Consider the following 19,313-nt stretch of genomic DNA (forward strand, 5'->3'; position numbering starts at 1 on the left):
GTTATCTTCTGTCCCTTAGAGTCTTGTATCATGTGAGATGTGGGGAGAGCCTTGTCACTGCTTTCCAGAGAAGCCCACGGAGGCTGGCAAGGGATTCCACCCCATCCCTCCCTGACACCCCCCCTGGAGAGAGGTGGGGGCGTCTCCAAATGTCTCTGGTTCGTGAGGATGAGCTTATGCCTCTGTTTCCCTTAGGGTGACTCTGGAGGCCCCCTGACCTGTGAGAAGGATGGCACCTACTACGTCTATGGGATAGTGAGTTGGGGCCTGGAGTGTGGGACGAGGCCAGGGGTCTACACCCATGTTACCAAATTCCTGAATTGGATCAAGTCCACCATCAAAAGTGAAAGTGGCTTCTAAGGTACTGTCTTCTGGACCTCAGAGCCCACTCTCCTTGGCATCCTGACACCGGGAGGCCTCATGGCCAACAATGGACACCCACAGAGCCTCCAGGGGACCACACAGTGGACTGTCCCTACTCTAAGCAGAGACAACTGCCACCCAGCCTGGGCCTTCCCAGACCAGCATTTGCACAATATCACCAGGCTTCTTCTGCCTCCCTTGGTAACCCAAGGAATGATGGAATCAACACAACATAGTATGTTTGCTTTCCTCACCCAATTGTACCTTCTAGAAAAATCAGTGTTCACAGAGACTGCCTCCACCACACGCATCTGCAAATGCAGACTCCAGAATGCCCAGCATCAGCGGGAACCATCATCACATCTTTATTCCTCAGCCCAGACACTCGAGGCACTCAACAGAATCAGCCATCCACCTCTAGGTATCAGAGAGGACCACAAATACAACATTCTCCATTTGCTTTCAGAGTTATTATTTTAATAAAGGCAGATCTGGGATGGGCTAGTGGGCCATTTTTCCAGCTCGCCGATATCAAAGCCATCTGAAGCATGCCTCTGGTGAGCAAACTTCCTCTCTGGCCTCTCAGGAATCAGGGTGGACATGGCTCACAACAGCAGGGCCTTCTTCCTTTTGACGTGCAGAATCTCAGTGGCATCTGGGTTCACCTCCCCACTCTGATGATCTCCAGCCTCCACTGCTTCTGCCCCCCGCTGCTGAAATCAAACATACCCCAAGTTAAAATGAAGCTCCCCCGCCGCCACCCCCAGCCCCGGTTCCCACAGGACACGCTAAGAAGCGCAGGGAGCATTTAACAGGCTCACCCTCCCCTTCCTTTTCCCCTCTTCTACCCTCCCCAAGAAAAAGGGCCCTCAAGGCAAGAATGAGAAAGAAGCAAAGCCAATCTCTCATTTAGATCTGGCGTCTTTCTTCTGAACAAAGTAGGGTTCAAAATGCAGACTGTCGTATCCAGCGAGTCCCTGACCCTTTCTGCGAATGTAACGAGCAAGCAGTCAGCACAGCCTGGGCTGCCCTGGCCCGGGATTGATGTAGCCCCGGTAGGTTTGCCTCTGCAGAACTAATGGCTGTGACTTCAGAGAAAGCCCTGCAGGAAGTTTAACCTGCGTGTCATCTGCCTGGTCATCTCAGACCCATGAAATTAGGCGCCTTGTTTGAGCTGCATTTCACACTTCTTTAGAGCTAACTGACCTTTGGCCAAAAATAAACTTTGAAAAGAAACAATGAGTTTGTCTTTCCCCATGGCCTTGCAAGCCAGGGTGGCTTTGCAGCTTGCTACTCACGTAAGCTCCCTGGAGACACAGGCCCCTTGCGTTGGCCAGTTCCGCAGCCCGCCGAGCCATTTCCACTTTGTAGGAGCCAGGAGGGGTCCAGCCAACACCTCTGGTCAGGTTCAAGTCTGATTTATACTTGACCTTGAGGGTAAGAGGGAAGCAAGAGGAATATGTCAGCAGGGTTTGGAATGGTTTGACCATTAAGTAAAGAAGATTAAAAAGGCAGCCACAATATGAGACTATGTTGTCTGTCATCAGTAAAGCCAGAACAAGGGGAGCAAATTTATCATAAGCAGCATCTCCCTGGCACAGGTGCTCCAATGTGCTGTGAGTCCAGCCGGCATGTTGCTGTCTCTTGCATCTTCCTGAATATTCAAGCGACAAAAGTTGCAATTGGGAGTGGGTGGGGCAGTGACACCTGCTCCACACACTCTGTGGCCTTAGGGAAGCCACTTCCCTTCTCTGGGCTTCAGTTTCTTCCCAGGGAAAGTGCAAAGGCTAGGTTAATAGCTAAGATCGCTTGCAAACAGTTTAGCATAGCCATCAAGAGCTTGGGCCCTCACAGCAAACCAAAAGGGGTTGGTATCCCAGGTCTGCCACTTATTGGTTGTGGGATCTTGAGTAAGTCACTGAACCTCTCTGAGCCTCAAGTTCCTCATCTGTAAAATGAAGCAGCCCTGGGGTTGGCATAAGTGCCAATGGCACGAGGCTTGGAAAGCATTTGACACAGAGCCTGGCCCACAGGAGACACTCGAGAAGTGGTGGTTATTGTTGTTATTCTTTCTGGCACTAAAGCGTTAGGTGTCTTGGATTCTCTCTCAGCCCAGCTTCCCCGGAAGCTAACAATGGAACGTGGCATTATGGCCATCTCTTAGGAAGAGGCACCAGGGGAAGGGCCTCAAGGGAGTGGGTGGAGGTGGCTCACATCACTCTGCAGCTGGTGGGCCTTCTGAGCGTGCCTGAGGCCCAGCTGCTCCGGGTCGCAGGTGGGCTGAGGCAGGGGCTGCCTGTAGTGCACATCACTGGCCAGCTGCTGGCTCCTCTTGGCCTGAAGGAGGCCGGGCTGGTCCGTGCTGCTGTGAAACTGGGACCGACTCTTGGCAAAGTCCTTCTTGTACTCATTGTCACTCTGGAGCCTGCCAACGTTGAGGAAATGCTTCATCCTTGGGTCATCGTCGACGCTGCGGTACCCGATCTGCAGGCCTCGGTCCCGCAGGAAAGCCTCTTTGTACCGGAACTGCAAGTCAGAGGAGCAGAGGCGGGTCATGGGTGCCTACCTCCCCCAGGACCAGCCTCACATATGGGGCCATCCCAGGGCATTCTCAGCAGGAGGCCCAAGAGTGGGTTAGAGGCACAGGCTTTGGATTCAAGTAGACCTATCTGTGTGGCCATGGGCCTGTTACTGAGTTTCTCCATGAGCCTCAGTTTCCCCATCGGATAAAATTGAAGAATGATCTCCACCCTATAGGAGGTTGCGAGGATTCAACCAGATAGGGACTGAGCTTCATGTCTGGCATCAGCTCTGGCCCACTGAGTGGTGGCTACTGGTATTGTCACTATTGTAATTAATACTCCAACAGGAAGATAAATGTGCCCATTCTCACATAGGCCACTCTGCCTTTGATTCTTTCCAGCTTTTAGGGACCTAGTCCAGTGCTCCTCAAACCATCTACAGTGAAGGGCCAGTCCCATTTGGATTTGCTTTTTACATTTCCAATGCATCAAAGACCATGTATGGTCCTATTGCATGTGGCTAGTATGTAGTAGTACCACTTGTATTTGGTAACACCCAACCTGGCCTTCACCCTGTTCAATGAGATGAGTCCAGTGATCACATGCTTGGGTGTTACAATGTCTAATTGCTAAAAAATATTTCAAAAATCACATGCTCTTAATTTCTATACTTATCCAATTGTGGACCAGCAGGAAACTGTTCCCAGGTGAACCTCCGTCTAGCACTGCGGACACTTGTCTAGTCAATGGTGCCCTCTCTTGCAGAATACCTGCTATGTTCCTGACACCATATACGATTTTGTTTTCATTCCTACATTAATCTGGGAGATAAGATCCCTATTTCATAGATGTAGAAAATCAAGTTCAGAGAATTTGAGCAACTTGCCCAAGACAAACAGCCAATTTTCCTAAGTGACTGAGCCAGGATTTGAACTTGTCCATCTAGGGCAAAAGCCCCATCTCTTTCTACTCTACCACACTGAACTTCAGCTAAAAGAAGTCCTCTTATTGCAAATCAACAACCCAAGCTCATATTCATGGACCTCTTCATACTCATCCATTATCTTTTAAGAGTGCCTCTCCAAAAAGAGAGAGAATGGAAATACAGCCCTCCTCGACCACAATCTCTGCCTAAGATGCTAGAAAGTAAAGCCCACTTTTTTTCTTTCATTAAAATACAGTACGTGTTCAGTTTTGGTGCAGAGAGAGAGATAATCTTGACAGGTCCTGGTGGTTTGCCTTTCAACAGAACTGGGAAAACCAGAGAAAAACTCATCAGTGACCACAGGAGAGAACATGCGGTCTTACATCACTGGCGATCTCCCTGGATGCCCGGGCAGTCTGAAAGGGGATGGCGTCCAGCCTGAAGTCATAACTGCCAGCCCGGGTCTGCTCCCAGGAGTTTCTGTAGACTTTCTAGATTGGAAAAACAAAAGCATGAGTAAGCAGGCAGTCACTCCACTGTCTTCCATGTTGCTGGTACTCAGCAGGAGTGGTTCCTAACCTTTGTTGGTTCCTAGGACTGCAGAGCCTATAGCCCCATGTCCACCTTGGGGACTCCCTAGCACTGGGATTGGTGGGGTTGGCCGTAAAAGGCTTCAGCTCTAAGCCCCCAACCTGCCCACCCATTAGGCCCTGCTTCTGTGGGGCTTGTGATCTTCCGGTATGGCTCATTTGCGACACCCACTTGGTATCAGAAGCCTCCACCCCACTCCTTCCTGTCTTTGCATTCACTTTCAGTGCTTCGGGTTTGCAGCTTCTAGGTGCCAGAATTCAAGCTTCCAGAATCCAGTTTCTTCCCACATGCTAAAAGTGCTGTTCCTTGGGCCTTGGCACTCATGTGTTTATCAGCTCCACTGACATCCGGAGGGGCCTCAGCCTGGCTTTGATGCCATGCCCTGCACCATCACTATGAGGCATGCTGCATCTCATATACACCCCTGGTGCCTGCACGAAGGGAAGAGCCTTCACCTGAATTAAATTTATTGTCAAGCACCTGACCGAGTACCTGACCCATGTGTTTCATATCTTCCTCTTTCATTTTTTCCCTTTTCAAGTTGTTCTCACACGCCCTCTGGGAGTCTGTAATCATATCCTCTTAGTCGTCAGGTAGACCCACATCACCGATAGAGGCATCAAAATCTTCTGTGCCTTCATGTAGCTAATATTTTTTTTTTCAAGATAAGGGAATGGCTCTATAAAAGGAGGCATCTGGAGATCCCAGTGGAGGGCTGTTCTTTATTCAGCCACAGAGAAGGGAGACAGCAGGAGAGGCGCATCACCAACAGATGACAAAGTGACAGCCCCAGACCGTGTCGGTTGCTCACTCGTTCCACGAGCTACAGCAGGTCAGGGGGCCCTTAAGAACCGTCCTTTTGTCTCCTGGAAATGGAGGTCAAGGATGGCGCTCTGTTCTACGGGGGATTGGGGGGATTAAGCAAAGGAGGAGTGGCAGATGAAAAGCAAAGTGCCCCACCCCATCCCACAACTGGGCCTGGAACTAGAGAGGACCACAAAGTGCTTGGGCCAAGCATGGCGGATCTCATCATTTCTCTGTACTGCAGATCACACCACCTTCACCTCCATCCTCGCCTCTGACTCCAACACCCGATGCCATAAACCCTGAGCCAAATGTCTACTGTCTTCTAGGCCCTGGAAATGCAGAACCGTTTGTTCCTGGGATAATCACCTAACTGATGAATCACAGAGCCAAAATGATTAGATTTACGGGGTCATCATTGAGTTTAGCAGTTAGGACTGAAAGACATGTAGGAATGTTCAGATTATGACAGACTGATGATCCTTTGTAGCATTCTGCTTTCTGTTTGGGTGGCCCCACAAAGGTTAGAGTAGCAAATAGAGTCAAAACCCTGATCACTCTCTCCAAGGGGCACACCATGCCTTCCTAATAAGAATGCCCGCAGCAGATCTGGGCTGGTTATTGACACCAAACTTGATGCAACATCGAAGGCCAATGTCACCCCACTTTGGTGTCCAATGCACCCCAGCTTCTGAGTCTGTGTAACTCTGGGTCAACTAGAAAGCATGGCCCAGATTGGGGGTCTCCCAAGTGTGCAGGCCCCCTTTCTCTGGGTGACTTCTCCCTGTGTACTATTTGCTTGGTTGTGATCACTTCCTCCCTGAGTTTTTTATTCTGTTGAGGTTTTTGCCTTGCCACTGGGAGTCTTTAGATTCCGTAGGCGCTTTGATTTGGAACCCTGGGCGTTCCTCTTCTTTATCACAGTGGGCACAGTTTTGTCCTCATCCTCACACATTAGAGTCATTTGATTTTTAGTTATTTCGGCTGCCTTACACATCTCAATGGCTTTCTTTGCCCAGGAAGGTCACTTTCCCTCCACATCTTCCTCACAGAGCACTTGATCCAATTGTGCGTATTCTACACGCCCCCAAAGAAGTGCTCTTTCAAAAGAGCTTCATGAGTTATCCATATCCGCATACCCTGGTGGCTAATTTCAGCTCCAGGACTCTGCAGACCAGCGTCCCTTGTGAGAGGGAAGATGCTTCTATCACCAGCCTGAGGTGGCTCTCCTCCTCAAGCCGGGCCCCAAATGCACTGGCAGCTTTATCCCACTTTCCACAGCGATGGGTCTCCAATCGTTCCTCAAATGGAGGCCTTGCCTTCCTCCATCCTTGAAGCATTAATGAGATAGATGTTTTGTGCAGGCTCTGCTGAGGGGGAGGTCCTGCTTCCCCAGATGGAGGTCAGCCCACCAGAGCTGCTGTTCTAAAATTATCCCTTGCACATCCCTCAAAAGCATCAAATGGTCATAATAACTCATATTTACAAAGCACCATCGCATTCACTGCGTGGGATCCCACAGGGCTTTACAAACGCAACAAACTAATACACACGCTAACTAGAAGGCGCCTCTCACCAACCCCTGCAAGGCAGCCACCTCTGGGGTGAACGGTAGCAGCTGTTGATCTGCACGGAGCCCCAGGACACAATGGCCAGGCCAGGGAGGGAAGAATGGCCGGACTCTGGGAGGCCCTACGCTGCCCCAGGCCAACACACTCAGCCTGTGTTATTCTGATCTGACGGTGTCTTTTGATTCCGCCGTCTCTCTACCTGTTATCCAAGGATCACAGCTTTGCTGGCCGAGCGGCCGCCTATTCTATTACAACCAGGGGCCTCCAACCCCTGCTAACAACAAGCCTGGGTTTAGGAAACAGTAGCTTGGTTATGCACGCAAAGGGCACATGTCCAAGGGAAACGAAAGTGTTGGAGGCCACAGTCCCATGCACAAAGGAGCGAGCTGCATTTGGATGGGATGGGCTATCATTGCAGCATCTTTCCAAACTGTGGGGTGAGATAGAGCCACTCTATCTCCAGTGACACTATTCTGAATGGCTACAGAGAGGGGTCCAGGAAACAAAAACAGCAGGTGTCTACACCCGCTAGGGCCAGGGGACCACTACCCTCATGGTTATACCCAGCACATCATTGAGATCTTTGGAGCCATACCCAAGTCAGAATTGTAGAGCTGGAAAGAATCTCATTCTTTCATTACCCCATTACCATTTTGCAGATTAAAAAAAAAAACAACAAAAACGAGGACCACTGAGGAAAGTGATTGAAAGTCACACAGTTTCTCAGTTCAGTGTCCTTTCTGTTCCAAGTCCTCCTTCCTAGAACTTTTTTTTAAAAAAACGAAACCCACATTGGGCACAGATCATTTTACAAAAGTAGGCACACACTCCATGAACCACCAGTTCACTTACATCACTCAGATGCAGCGCATTGAGGCGGGCTCGGGTGAAATCGGGATGGTCGGGGATCAGGGTGTATCTGTGCAGGGATTCTGCATCTCCGGATCTATACATGCGCTGTGGATAAGATGGGCTCATGGTAAATAGAGAACTGTGTGGGCTGAAACCACAGGGGAAAAGCAACTGACTCCCTTTCCTGCCCCTCCCACCTGAGTGCCCACCGCATAGAACAGAACCCAGTCCTGCGCATGGACAGTGTCCCTCCAGAACCCACAATTTGATGGAGGGTGCCTTTATAGCCAGGATCAGATGGGGTCCCTGGTTTTAAATAGACTGTTAAAAATATTCATCAAGATGTGCTCCAAAAAGGCCACAAACCAACATCATGGCTGGCCATACCTGGGTGTTTTACGCAGTAGAAGATGTGTAGATATTTCAGAGAATCTTTGCAATTGAGCATTGGACATGCATTTTACTAGTAACAAGATACAGCCTCAATGCCTTTGTTGTTTAACATTAATGGTAATAATTATAATATGCATAGTTAATACGTTCTTTTTGTTATAAAACATCTTAATACACGTTCAAGAAATTAGTATTTTCCTAGCCCACCTGGATCACAGGAAGACATAATTTTAAAACTCAAAGATTTATCTGGTTTCTATTTTTAAAGCAGTGATTTAAGAATTACAAACAGTGTCAGGAAGTGTTTGAGTCTTATGTATTTTTAGAGGTGAAACTGTAATATTCTGATCAATTACCAAATTTAACTCAGGCTTTACAAATACGAACTGGTCAGTACAGTAGTCGGGCTGTCTGTGAAATGGAGCAGCTCTGTCACTGCGCATGTAGAACTGAATCCCTTAATTTCAGGGGAAAAACATTAACTTCCTATTCCTTGAAATAAAGACAGGAATGAGGAAATAGGGCTAAATTATACAGAGAGTAAAATCAGAAAGAAGCTTTAAATACAGCTGTTCCTATTTTTTTTCTTAACTGGGTTATATTAAGCTTTTAATTCCACTGCCATCTATCAACAAGTAACATGTATCTGACCTAGCGTTTGGCAAGGGATCATCAATAATACTTGGTATTATTGTCATTGCGATTATGAATCAAACCATGATAAGGAGCACTTATTGAGAACTTCCTGTGTTCTATGTACTTGCTAAAAGCTTTCTGAGCCTTTATTTAATCCTCATTTAATTCATTTAATCTTATGAAATGGTTGCTATTATTATCCTCCCCGCAACCCCAACCTCCTTCAAATAAAGGAACCAAGGTTAGAAGGGATTCAGTAACTGGCCCAAGACCATCCAGGTAGTAGAAAGGTTTGCACACCCATCTGTCCAGATCATCCAGGTAGTAGAAAGAAGGTTTGCACCCCCATCTGTCCAGAGCCTGTGTTCTTAGACCCGGACCACTGAGCAGCAGTGCTACACTGCATGCCCGGGATGAATGACAAGAAAGGACCCACCTCATTGCAGTGCATGTAGCTGTTCTTGGCATGAACCAGGTCTGGGGAGTCAACCACTGTGGTGAACTTGATACTGTCTGGTTTTTTACGGTACTTGGTCTATAAGATAAAGACAAAGATTCTCATGAAACACAGTCAAACATCATGCATTTTTCAGGATGCCGCTTCACTCCACCTTCTCAGTACCTAACATGCCAATCACATTGTTGGAAAACAAGCCTTTCTTCTTGGTAGGTACCTAACAGTCAAGAGTATAAAAAGATTCAGCTGCCTCTGTGATAGGGAACATTTTACAGGTATTTACTCTCTTGAAGAGAGAGGCCGCAAAATACTATGGCTCCCCACAATAAAGGAATTCAGTAAAGGGCAGTATTCAGCATCAATGTGGCCCTGCTTGGACCCTGTCCAAATACATTCTGTTATTAAGAAACTGAAGAAGGCAGTGTCACCTTCGAGGGAATTCCAGGGCAGGGATCCCCAGGCTGTTAGTATGGTAAGGAGTTCAGTTAATGTAACTATTCCTGGGCAAATTTTAACACTATCAGAAATCAGAAAACCTCTGGACACAGAGTCAACTCAGTGGATGGGTGGCAAATTCCTCCTCCTCTCCATACAAAGAATGGGCCAGTTTAGATAACGATTGTATGTAATGTATTTGTTGAGAACTTTCTAATAAATCATGCCTTCAGTTCCTCAGCAGTGAATCCATTTGGAGGGAAACCTCATTCTGTCTTGGGATTTGGTTGCACATGGCCCTCCAAAAATACTGGGAGTCCAGTGGCCATGAGGCCCTTTGGGTTCTCCACTCCATAAACAGATTCCCTCTTCAAAAGGAAATGCTAGCTTGCCCTTGTCACTTGTGGCGGGGACAGGTTGATGGTACCTCGCTGATGAGTTCTCCAGCCTTCTTTGCACTCTCTATCTGTGGGGATCTCAGCGCCAGCCATCCTATGCCCTTCATGCCGATCAGGTCTGACTTGTAGCGCAACTGCGGGGAAAAAAATCATGGGCTTTATCGGGAGAGTGCCTAAGACTACTACAGCATTTCAAGAAGATCCTTGATTTGTAATAGCATTTATAATAATGCTTCATCACAACATTTCAACATCTTCACTGGGAGTACATTCTGCATGTCGTCAAGTCAAACTGTTTGAATCTGTACATTCTGCCAGGAATTAATTAATGCATCACATACGAGATACAAGAAGGTCCCACCAGTGAATTGGCAGGATTTAAAGCAGAGAGTAACGACCTATGTGGACGACCGCATAAAGAAAGAGCTGAGATATATGCTCATATCTAAGCACCAGCTGGGATTATTTTGTTTCATTCTGCCAGTGAGGCCATTACCCGCCTGCCTAAATAGAAACATTCTGCACACTGTTCAGGCTTTGAACTCTGGGTTCAACCTGCTATGACTGGGAGCAAATCACTTTAACCAAAATGTGACTCAGTTTCTCTCTGTGATACTCAAAGTTCATAACAACCCCTCTGTTCTCACAAAAACACCTGCTAGTACTCAGGGCTAAGAGCCACTCTTTAAGTTAGATTTTTTGTTCTTGTGATAGTGGGTAGTGGAGGGGGAAAGAAGTCAATTATAGCAGGACTTTAAAAACGGAAACAAATTCAGATGCCACCAGCTAATAGTGAGTAAACCATTTTAACCACTTCATGCCTCCGTTTACCACCTCCTCCCACTGTTACTCATTATGATTTGTTTATATTCCAAAAATAGGCTAAGCCTTATTTTCTTTCCTCATTTTAAGAGCTCGGAAGGTTAGGCTATGGCATCAGTCCTGGGAGAAAATAATACATGGTGCTTTAAGACAGTAGGTCTGACTGGTAGCCTTCCCAAATGTTGAATCTCATTACTATTCCTTGATCTGCCCACCATTACCTACAACGAGACAGTCGCCTGAATGCTTCTCTTCTTCTCTTTATGGAAATTAGGCATTTTTTAAAGGTGGAAAAAGCCTCTCTAAGAAAATCTAAAATTTGGATCTAAACGAAGTTGATGGCGTTTCTCTAATTTAGATATAAGCTCTGCTGTAACGCAAAATATCACTCCAGAAATCAGCCTCTCAGCCTTTTTAGTTCTCTTTCATTTCAGGATTCACAGCGTTCCTCACAGCTGGCCTCAAAGAGGGTCCGTTTCTGATCTACTGTCTGCTGGTTAATGCCCCTGTGCAAATTCGACTGTGCCTTCCAACTGGTGAAGGGAGACATCACTCAGGCTCAGGAGCAGGTTTCAAAACCCCATGTCAGTAAGATTGCTTTTTATACCACGATCTTTCAGTCTACACCGGCAAAGCTTTTGCCTTGCACTCTGATAAAGAACAGAGAAAATTGGATAAATTTCTAAGTTGGAGAGAATAATCCTACAGGGCCTCTTCACAGCCGGGCCTTGCTCCTTTCATAAGCGAGATGAAGTGGGGAGCGCTCTTTCAACTTGCCTTTTGTTGAGCTGAACAGTACGATCCCAGGTAAGTCGGAAAGCAAGATGCAGGTTCCCCAAAGATCTGACTGTGCCTCCAACTCTCTTATAAATTGATTGTCTATTGATATCTCAGCTCCCAGCCCAGCTTTGACTATTCACGCAGACTCTAAAAACAACACACTTGCCCCAGACTTCATGATAAAAGAGGGGGCCAGGGGAGGGGAGTCAAGAAGAATCTGCTACCCAAAGATGGTTTTGAAGAAGGACTATAAGATAATGAGAGACCTTTCAAAGCTGCACAGCTGAATCTGGCTTCCCCAAATGGCAGCCTCACTTTTTTCCCCCTCTTACATACTAAGGTCTAGAAGACCTCTTCGGATTCGCACATGGGGTTACCCGGCACCCCCATTTTGGAGCACTGTGTTGCTTTCAGTCCCTGAGTTCTAATGCAGAAGGAATGATGTAAACCATTGTGCCCAGCAAGTGCCTGGGGTAAAGTATATCTTTGTCATATTAATAAGAAACATTACAATCAAGACCTTGTGTAGAGTGGGGTTTGTTTTAGACCCATTATTTCATTCAGTCCTCACACTGTCCTGCAAAGAAGGGGTTATATTCTCTCTCTCTTTCTGGAGATGGGGTCTCTCTTGTTACCCAGGCTGGAGTGCAGTGGTGTGATCATGGTTCACTGCAGTCTTGATCTCCCAGGCTCAAGTGATCCTCCCACCTCAGCCTCTCAGAGTAGCTGGGACCAAGGTGTGCACCACCACAACTGGCTAATTTTTTTTTATTTTCTATTTTTGTAGAGATGCAGTCTCCCTATGTTGCCCAAGCTGTTCCCTAACTCCTGGGCTCAAGTAATCTTTCTGTCTCAGCTTCCCAAAATATGGGATTACAGGTGTGAGCCACCATGCCCAGCCTAAGGAACAGTTATTCCCATTCGCAGAACAATTTCGGTTTTCAAATGATTGTTCAGACTCTCAGCAGAGCCACCAGCTGCCGTACTGTGGGTAAGCCACAGCAGGTAGTGGTTAAGAGGACAGACACAGAGCACCTGGGTTCAGAATCCAGCCACCTGGGGAAGCCAAAGAGACCGAACCAGGAGTTAAGAGGCAAGAGCTGGAAGTCTCACTGTGCCTTGTACTAGCAAGTCATTTCCCTACCAGCTGTGGCCTTGGGCAAGCTACTTAGATTATTGATGCCTTATCGCCACATCCTGTAAAGAGAGGAGTCATACTGGTACCCGCCTAGATATTAAATGAGATAGTTTACACAAAATACTTACGCCAATGCCTAGCCCACGGTAAGGGCTCCATAGATTTTAGTTATTGCTGTTGTTGTTATTTCTGAGGGAGAAACTGAGTCCCAAGAGCTTAAGGAGTCTACCTTAGGTCACACAGCTGTAAGCAGAGAGGCTGGGACTGTCTCTGTGACATTTCCTGCACGTGCCTTTCCGGACTCCTGGCAGCCTGGTCTGAGACCATGGAGAGAGCAGGCAACAGCCGACTTGAGAAGCACGGAAGAGATGATGGAATCAGCACCTGCCCATGATGCACCTTTCCTGGACCAGGCATGCATCTCAGGTGAATTTCTGAGTCAAGCAAGACTGGGCCGGGCTGGTCCGGACTGGGCAAGACATGGGAATGAACCACAGCCGTGAGAAGCTCAGCATCTCTGGGTCCCCTCTGGTCCTACCCAAAGCTTTCTCTCTGGCCTGGGGAGGGCAAGGTCAGGAGAAGCAGCTGAAGGCTGGGGCTGCTCCCTTGACATAATGCCTATTTAGCACTTGTTTCCTTTTCTGCATAATAGAACCACGTGAAATTGGAGTTTTGATAGTGGCTGCTATCAAGCTGAAGCCTCAGAACCAGCTGAATATTTCAGGGACTCCTGTTCACAGCTTCTTTGAATCCAGACTCCCTCATTAACCAATTTGCAGCTTAACAATGCGTACAGCATAATATAGTCATTTAAAATTTAAGCAATCACTTCTTAGCATTTAAAAATGTAATACATATCCTGCCTTTAAAATGTCAGCATAAGATTGCCAACTACAATTTCATGGGAGGGATTCTCCTTTTTAGATTATGTTCTCTCTACTTTACTTTTTTAGTGTGAAAATGTTCTTTCTTTTCAGAAATAACAGCGACATAAATGGCAGCTTAAGGTAGTGTTTGTTTTTTTCCTTCTTCCTCAGTTAGTAAAAAAAAAAATTGACATTATGTGGATCCCACCATTTAAAAGCCATTTTCCTATGAACCCCAAAGTCTAAGATCATGGATCAAATCGAACCTCTTTGCTTTTCTTTTACTTTCTTTTTTCCTTTCTTTTTATTTTTTTGAGACAGGGTCTCTGGTTTTCTGTCACCCAGTCTGAAGTGCAGTAGCACGATCATGGCTCACTGCAACCTCTGCCTCCTGGGCTTAAGCCATCCTCCCACCTCAGCCTCCCAAGTAGCTGGGACTACAGGTGTGCACCACCACATCCAGCTAATTTTTTGTAGAGCCAGGGTTTCATCATGTTGCCCAGGCTGGTCTCAAACTTCTGAACTCAAGCAATTCACTTGCCCTGGCCTCCCAAAGTGCTGGAATTACAAGTGTGAGCCACCATACCCAGCCCCTCTTTGCTTTTCTGATGGAGAGATGGAGGCCTAAAAAGGGAAGTGACTGCTCACGGACACACAGTGACAGAGCTGGGCTTCCCACACACATCCTCTGACTTCCAGCTCCACCTCCCATACCTCTCCCAGGTGGCCTCTCTACCTTCCTCGGGGGCCTGTTCTGTCCCAGAAGGTTTCTATTCTCCCAAGAAATAGGCCATTGACAAGACGGTCCCTTGTTGGGCACCAGAGAGTCATGCTATGAGCTGTTTTGGGGGCTCTCAGGATTGCTTAGCAAATGGAAGGACTTTGTAAGTGGAACTAGGGTTGGCACTTTAGTAACTAAATCCCCTATGTGGGGCCCAGATGAAGGCACCCTACTCTACACTCTGCTTGATGGCACATGACATGATATTGCAGTTCCAGCAAACTGTGATTAATAATGCAATGATAATAAAATTAACGAAATCATTACTGCAATTAATAATAATTGATTATGTTTTAGAATACCCCACTTATTGCTATCTACAGTTAATCTAGCAGTAGTCATTACCCTGAAGGCAACCCGAATTGAGGGGCTTGTCGTAAGGAATGTATTCAAACAGCTAATACTTATTCTAGTGTTTCTATGTATTAGGTATCATGCTAACTGTTTCAAATAGACCAGTTCTCCACTGAGAACCAGATTATCAACGGGGGATAAATTTGTCTCTTAGGGATATTTGTTTGGCAAGACTTAGAGGCATTCGTTGTCACACTGGGGGGTGGGGTGCTATGGGCACCTAGAGGATAAAGACCACGGATGTTACTAAATATCCTGAAAAGCACGAGACAGGCCCCTAAAACAAACAGTTAACCTGCAAACATGTCAAAGGTGCAGACGTTGAGAAACCCTGACACAGATGGCTGGTTATGTTCTAAAATGAGAGCACCTTCTTCCTAGGGATGCTGTGGGCCTAGAGAGAGGATGTGAGGCGCAGTGCCTGCCACACTGTGCAGCGCAGTCCCATTGTCATTATTGTCATGTCCCATGCCATCGTTACCATGTCTGCGGCTTGGAGAGGACATGAATTTGTCCAAGGTCACCCAGCCAGTAGTGGAGGAGCTATGGTTGGAATCTCAGAAGTCTGACTCCAGAATCTTGCACCATGATGTGGGAGGGGCCGGCGCTCTCCACCAGCCTGCTTGGTGCCCCTGCTCAGGGAAGGACCTCCCTGAGGTAGCCTCAGGGTCTATGCCTGTGCTGTGAGGGGCATGGCTCCCTGCTCTGAGCTCCCTGCAAGACAGCAGGATGGTTAAGAATGGGTTCTGGAGCCCACCTTCCCTCGGCACTTCCCACATGACTTCATCCCTAAAACAGGAGTAACAGCTGTCCCCACCTCAGACTGCTTTCGCAAGTTTAAAAGCAAAGACAAGCAGTCAGTGAGAGTCGGCGGTGGTTACAGTCTTATCATATTACCACCCTCATCCTTACTCCGCAGAGCCTAGGCCCTGCTCAGACCCTGTGATTCCATCCCCACTCACTCGGCCTCAAACAGGCCAAGGCTGCTCCTTCACTTCAGCCTCAGACAGGCCAAGGCTCCTCCTACTCAAGTCCTTGGCCTTTGAACTTGCTATTCAGTTTGTCTGGAGTTCCCTATCCCCTTCTGTCTTTTCCTTAAGGTTTTTGCTCAAATATCAGCTTTTCAATGAGAACTACCCTAATGCCCTATTTTAAATGGCACATGTGTACGTGCACACACACACACACACACACACACGCTCACACCTCCTGCCCCACTTCCCTGTTCTATATGTCTCCATAGCATGTATAACCATTGACATATTACATGTTTCATGTATTCACCATGGCTTATCTCCCTCTAGTATAACAGGAGTTTCCTGAGCACAGGAATTTTTTGACTCTTTTGTTAACTGCTGCATTCTCAGGGCTTAGAATGGTGGCTAGTATACAGAAGGTGCTCAACAAAGATTTTTTTTTTTTCTGAGATGAAGTCTTGCTCTGTCACCCAGGCTGGAGTGCAGTGGTGTGATCTTGGCTCACAGCAACCTCTGCCTCCCAGGTTCAAGCGATTCTCCTGCCTCAGCCTCCCAAATAGCTGGGACTACAGGCGCATGCCACCATGCCTGGCTAATTTTTGTATTTTTAATAGAGACAGGGTTTCACCATGTTGGTCAGGCTAGTCTCAAACTCCTGACCTCATGATCCGCCCGGCTAGGCCTCCCAAAGTGTTGGGATTACAGGTGTGAGCCACTGTGCTAGCCCTCAATAAAGATTTGTTGAATGATTCAATGAATGATTCCAACCTAAATGACATAGACCCAATAAATCATTGTTTGGGGAAGGCAGATAGGGGCAGGAGAGCCCAAAAGACTAAGGAAGAAGCAGAGATTGACACCCAGGTTTGGTGAAAGGAGAAAGGCTGGGGGCTGGTTTGCATTCCACAAGGCCACCCCTACCTCACTCTGCAGGGCATGGGCTTTCTTGGCCCAGGCCATCTTCAGGTCCTCGGGCAGTGCTGTGAACTCGTGATACTGTGTCCTGTAGTCATGGTCGCTGGCCAGAGCCTGGGCATTCTTGGCATGGACCAGGTGCACCATGTCCATGGGCAGATGGAACTGGGCTTGGCTGCTGGTCGCCCCCCTCCTGTACTGAAGCTCGCTCTGCAGCTGGCCCATGCGCCGGCAGTGCTGGATCCGGGGGTCGTCTCTTACACTCTGGGGCCCTATGAGTTTCCCTCGCTCCTTCACAAAGTCATGTCTGTAGAGAAACTGCAAGAAAGGGCTGGCCGGTCAAATTCTATCTGTGCATTTTCATTGCAGACTCTAGAAAAATCACTTGTTCTTACACTAGGAGGTGATGATTATAAGAAAAACCACAGTGGGGTTGGTCTGAGAGCGTGCCTTCCTCCCTGGGGGATGAACAATTAAAACATCGCTCCATTCTTCCTATCTAATTAAAATCAGATCCTCAGAACCAGAGGAAGGGCTTCACTCCCCTTACATGTCCTATGGCCAAAAGGAATTTATCAAAAAGGGCGAAAGAGAAACTTGTGCTTTATCCGTTCGCACTTGGCAAAACATTAAACCCAAAAGACAGGATCCATTTATTTGAAGTCCACATTTTTCTGTGATTTGTTTGTGGGAAAGAGAAAGTCACCTTCATGTCCCAAAGCTATGGACGTTATCAACAGAGTGGCTGAAACACAGCCATCAAATCCTAACACCAATGCGTGAAACTACAGAGAGCCAAGAGGGAGATGTGTTCCGGCTGTATTGCAATTTCTATTGAGAGTTCTCGTTCTAAATCTGGGTGGAGTTAGAAGACAGGCAGTTCATGCATTACAAGGGGACCGTCGCCTAGACGTTGCAATTAGAAATAAATCATCATCTCCTTCCTGCTAGAGACCTTTGCCTGAATTTAGCTTCTGATTAACAGAGCCTTTCTTTTCCCCCCTCAAAGAATCTCATTCATAACTAATATATTCTGCAGGTGACATCCTGTCTCGCATGGTTATAGATTTGCTTTAATTCAGGAAAATCAGCCACAGACATTGTTTTACATGAAGTTAACAGAAATTAGGCAAGATGGAAGATCATATCATTCAACTCACATCACTGGCTATATCTCCAGAGGCCCGGGCAGCCTGGAAGGGGAGCGCTTCTATTGTCAGCTTGTAGCCTTGAGCACGAAGATTACGCCAGGACTCTTTGTATTTTGCCTAAAGTGGGAACACATGTAAATCTCTAAAAAAAATTACGTGAATCAACGAGCAAAGGCCACCCCTTTCATTTATAGCACAGTGTTCCAGAATCAATTTCTGTTTTGTGCAGCAAATCTCATTAGTACACACCCTGGGTACACTCATGGACACACATTTGTGAGAAGGTATATTTAACATGGGCATCTAAGCTACATTTTAAAAAGCTCCTGTGAAGGCCAGAAAGGTCAGTGTTGGGTTACTTCACAGATGCAGACATACATGGCTTTGGAGAACGCTTGAACTTAAGCAACAAAAGGCCTTACGTCACTCAGGTTGGCTGCATTCGTTTTTGCTCGGATGAACTCAGGCAGACCCAGGGTCATTGTATACTGGTGTCTTGCATCCTCTCCAGCTGCTTTATAGAGGCGCTGGGCCAAAAAAAATAATAGTAATAATGCAAGAGATAAGTGCTGTGCATTTCTGCAGTGCTGGAAGTCCCTCAATGGCAGTTGAGGAAGCACAATAGCAAAAAACCGTTCATTGTGTCATGGATACCTCTCCAGTCTTGGGGAAGATGTTTATTTCAATAAAGACAATCATTCATGAGTCAAATCAAGTGATGTAAAAGGAATATGTAAGGAATGGCAATGTGCTTTGCTGAATAATAGGCCAGGGAAAGAAAAATAAATTTAAGAATACTCCTGAGGTTCCTTATATTGTAGATTTTGTCCTTGAGGACAGAGCATAAAGATCACACAAAGACCTGGGAAATTTAGGAGAAGGGAGGTGGAAGGGACATCTCCAAACCCAGGCCTGTACCCTTTACTAAAGCCCCAGGATCCTTTCCACAGGTGAATCACACCAGTGCTGCCCTGGATGGCCTCATCTTGTACAAAAACATCCATTCTTGTGATTAGAAATGGGTCTATGAGCCAGGTGTGGTGGCTGATGCCTATAATCTCAGTACTTTGGGTGGATGAGGCCAGTGGATCACGAGGTCAGGAGTTCGAGACCAGCCTGGCCAACATGGTGAAACCTCATCTCTACTAAAAATACAAAACTTACAGCCGGGCGCGGTGGTTCACACCTGTAATCCCAGCACTTTGGGAGGCTGAGGCGGACGGATCACCTGAGGTCGGGAGTTTGAGACCAGCCTGACCAAGATGGAGAAACCCCATTTCTACTAAAATACAAAATTAGCCTGGCGTGGTGGCGGGTGTCTGTAATCCCAGCTACTTGGGAGTCTGAGGCAGGAGAATTGCTTGAACCCGGGAGGCAGAGGTTGCAGTGAGCGAAGTTTGTGCCACTGCACTCCAGCCTGGGTGACAGAGCGTGACTCTGTCTCAAACAAACAAACAAACAAACAAAAACAAAACAAAACAAAAAACAAAAAAAAATTAGCCGGGCGTGGTGGCAGGCGCCTGTAATCCCACGTACTCAGGAGGCTGAGACAGGAAAATTGTTTGAACTTGGAAGGTGGAGG

At 47.1% G+C, this 19,313-nt stretch overlaps 2 protein-coding genes across 7 annotated transcripts in view; one reads left to right on the top strand and one right to left on the bottom strand.

The window, feature by feature from the left end:
- HABP2 (hyaluronan binding protein 2) overlaps positions 1 to 912 on the top strand; it is a 36,039-nt gene extending 35,127 nt beyond the window's left edge. Inside the window, exon 13 of the mRNA XM_054436118.2 lies at positions 196 to 912. Within this exon, the coding sequence (XP_054292093.1) occupies positions 196 to 360 (165 nt within the window). The 3' untranslated portion in view covers positions 361 to 912. The remainder of the gene's footprint in view (positions 1 to 195) is intronic.
- Positions 913 to 944: 32 nt separating this feature from the next.
- The window catches only part of NRAP (nebulin related anchoring protein), a 77,131-nt gene continuing 58,762 nt past the window's right edge, over positions 945 to 19,313 (bottom strand). For 3 of the 6 annotated variants that reach the window (XM_054436117.1, XM_054436115.1, XM_054436113.2), the window contains 10 exons: positions 18,154 to 18,258; positions 17,741 to 17,848; positions 16,587 to 16,898; positions 9,977 to 10,081; positions 9,094 to 9,192; positions 7,629 to 7,733; positions 4,194 to 4,301; positions 2,578 to 2,889; positions 1,662 to 1,793; positions 945 to 1,073 (listed from right to left, as the gene is read on the bottom strand). In XM_054436117.1, the coding sequence (XP_054292092.1) occupies positions 969 to 1,073; positions 1,662 to 1,793; positions 2,578 to 2,889; positions 4,194 to 4,301; positions 7,629 to 7,733; positions 9,094 to 9,192; positions 9,977 to 10,081; positions 16,587 to 16,898; positions 17,741 to 17,848; positions 18,154 to 18,258 (1,491 nt within the window). In that variant the 3' untranslated portion in view covers positions 945 to 968. Of the gene's footprint in view, positions 1,077 to 1,661; positions 1,794 to 2,577; positions 2,890 to 4,193; positions 4,302 to 7,628; positions 7,734 to 9,093; positions 9,193 to 9,976; positions 10,082 to 16,586; positions 16,899 to 17,740; positions 17,849 to 18,153; positions 18,259 to 19,313 lie in introns of all 6 variants that reach the window. The other 3 variants (XM_054436114.1, XM_054436116.2, XM_063670264.1) reach the window with 1 other exon arrangement.

The sequence above is a fragment of the Pongo pygmaeus genome, chromosome 8 (assembly GCF_028885625.2).
Source record: "Pongo pygmaeus isolate AG05252 chromosome 8, NHGRI_mPonPyg2-v2.0_pri, whole genome shotgun sequence".
In the NCBI taxonomy this organism is placed as follows: Eukaryota; Metazoa; Chordata; class Mammalia; order Primates; family Hominidae; genus Pongo; species Pongo pygmaeus.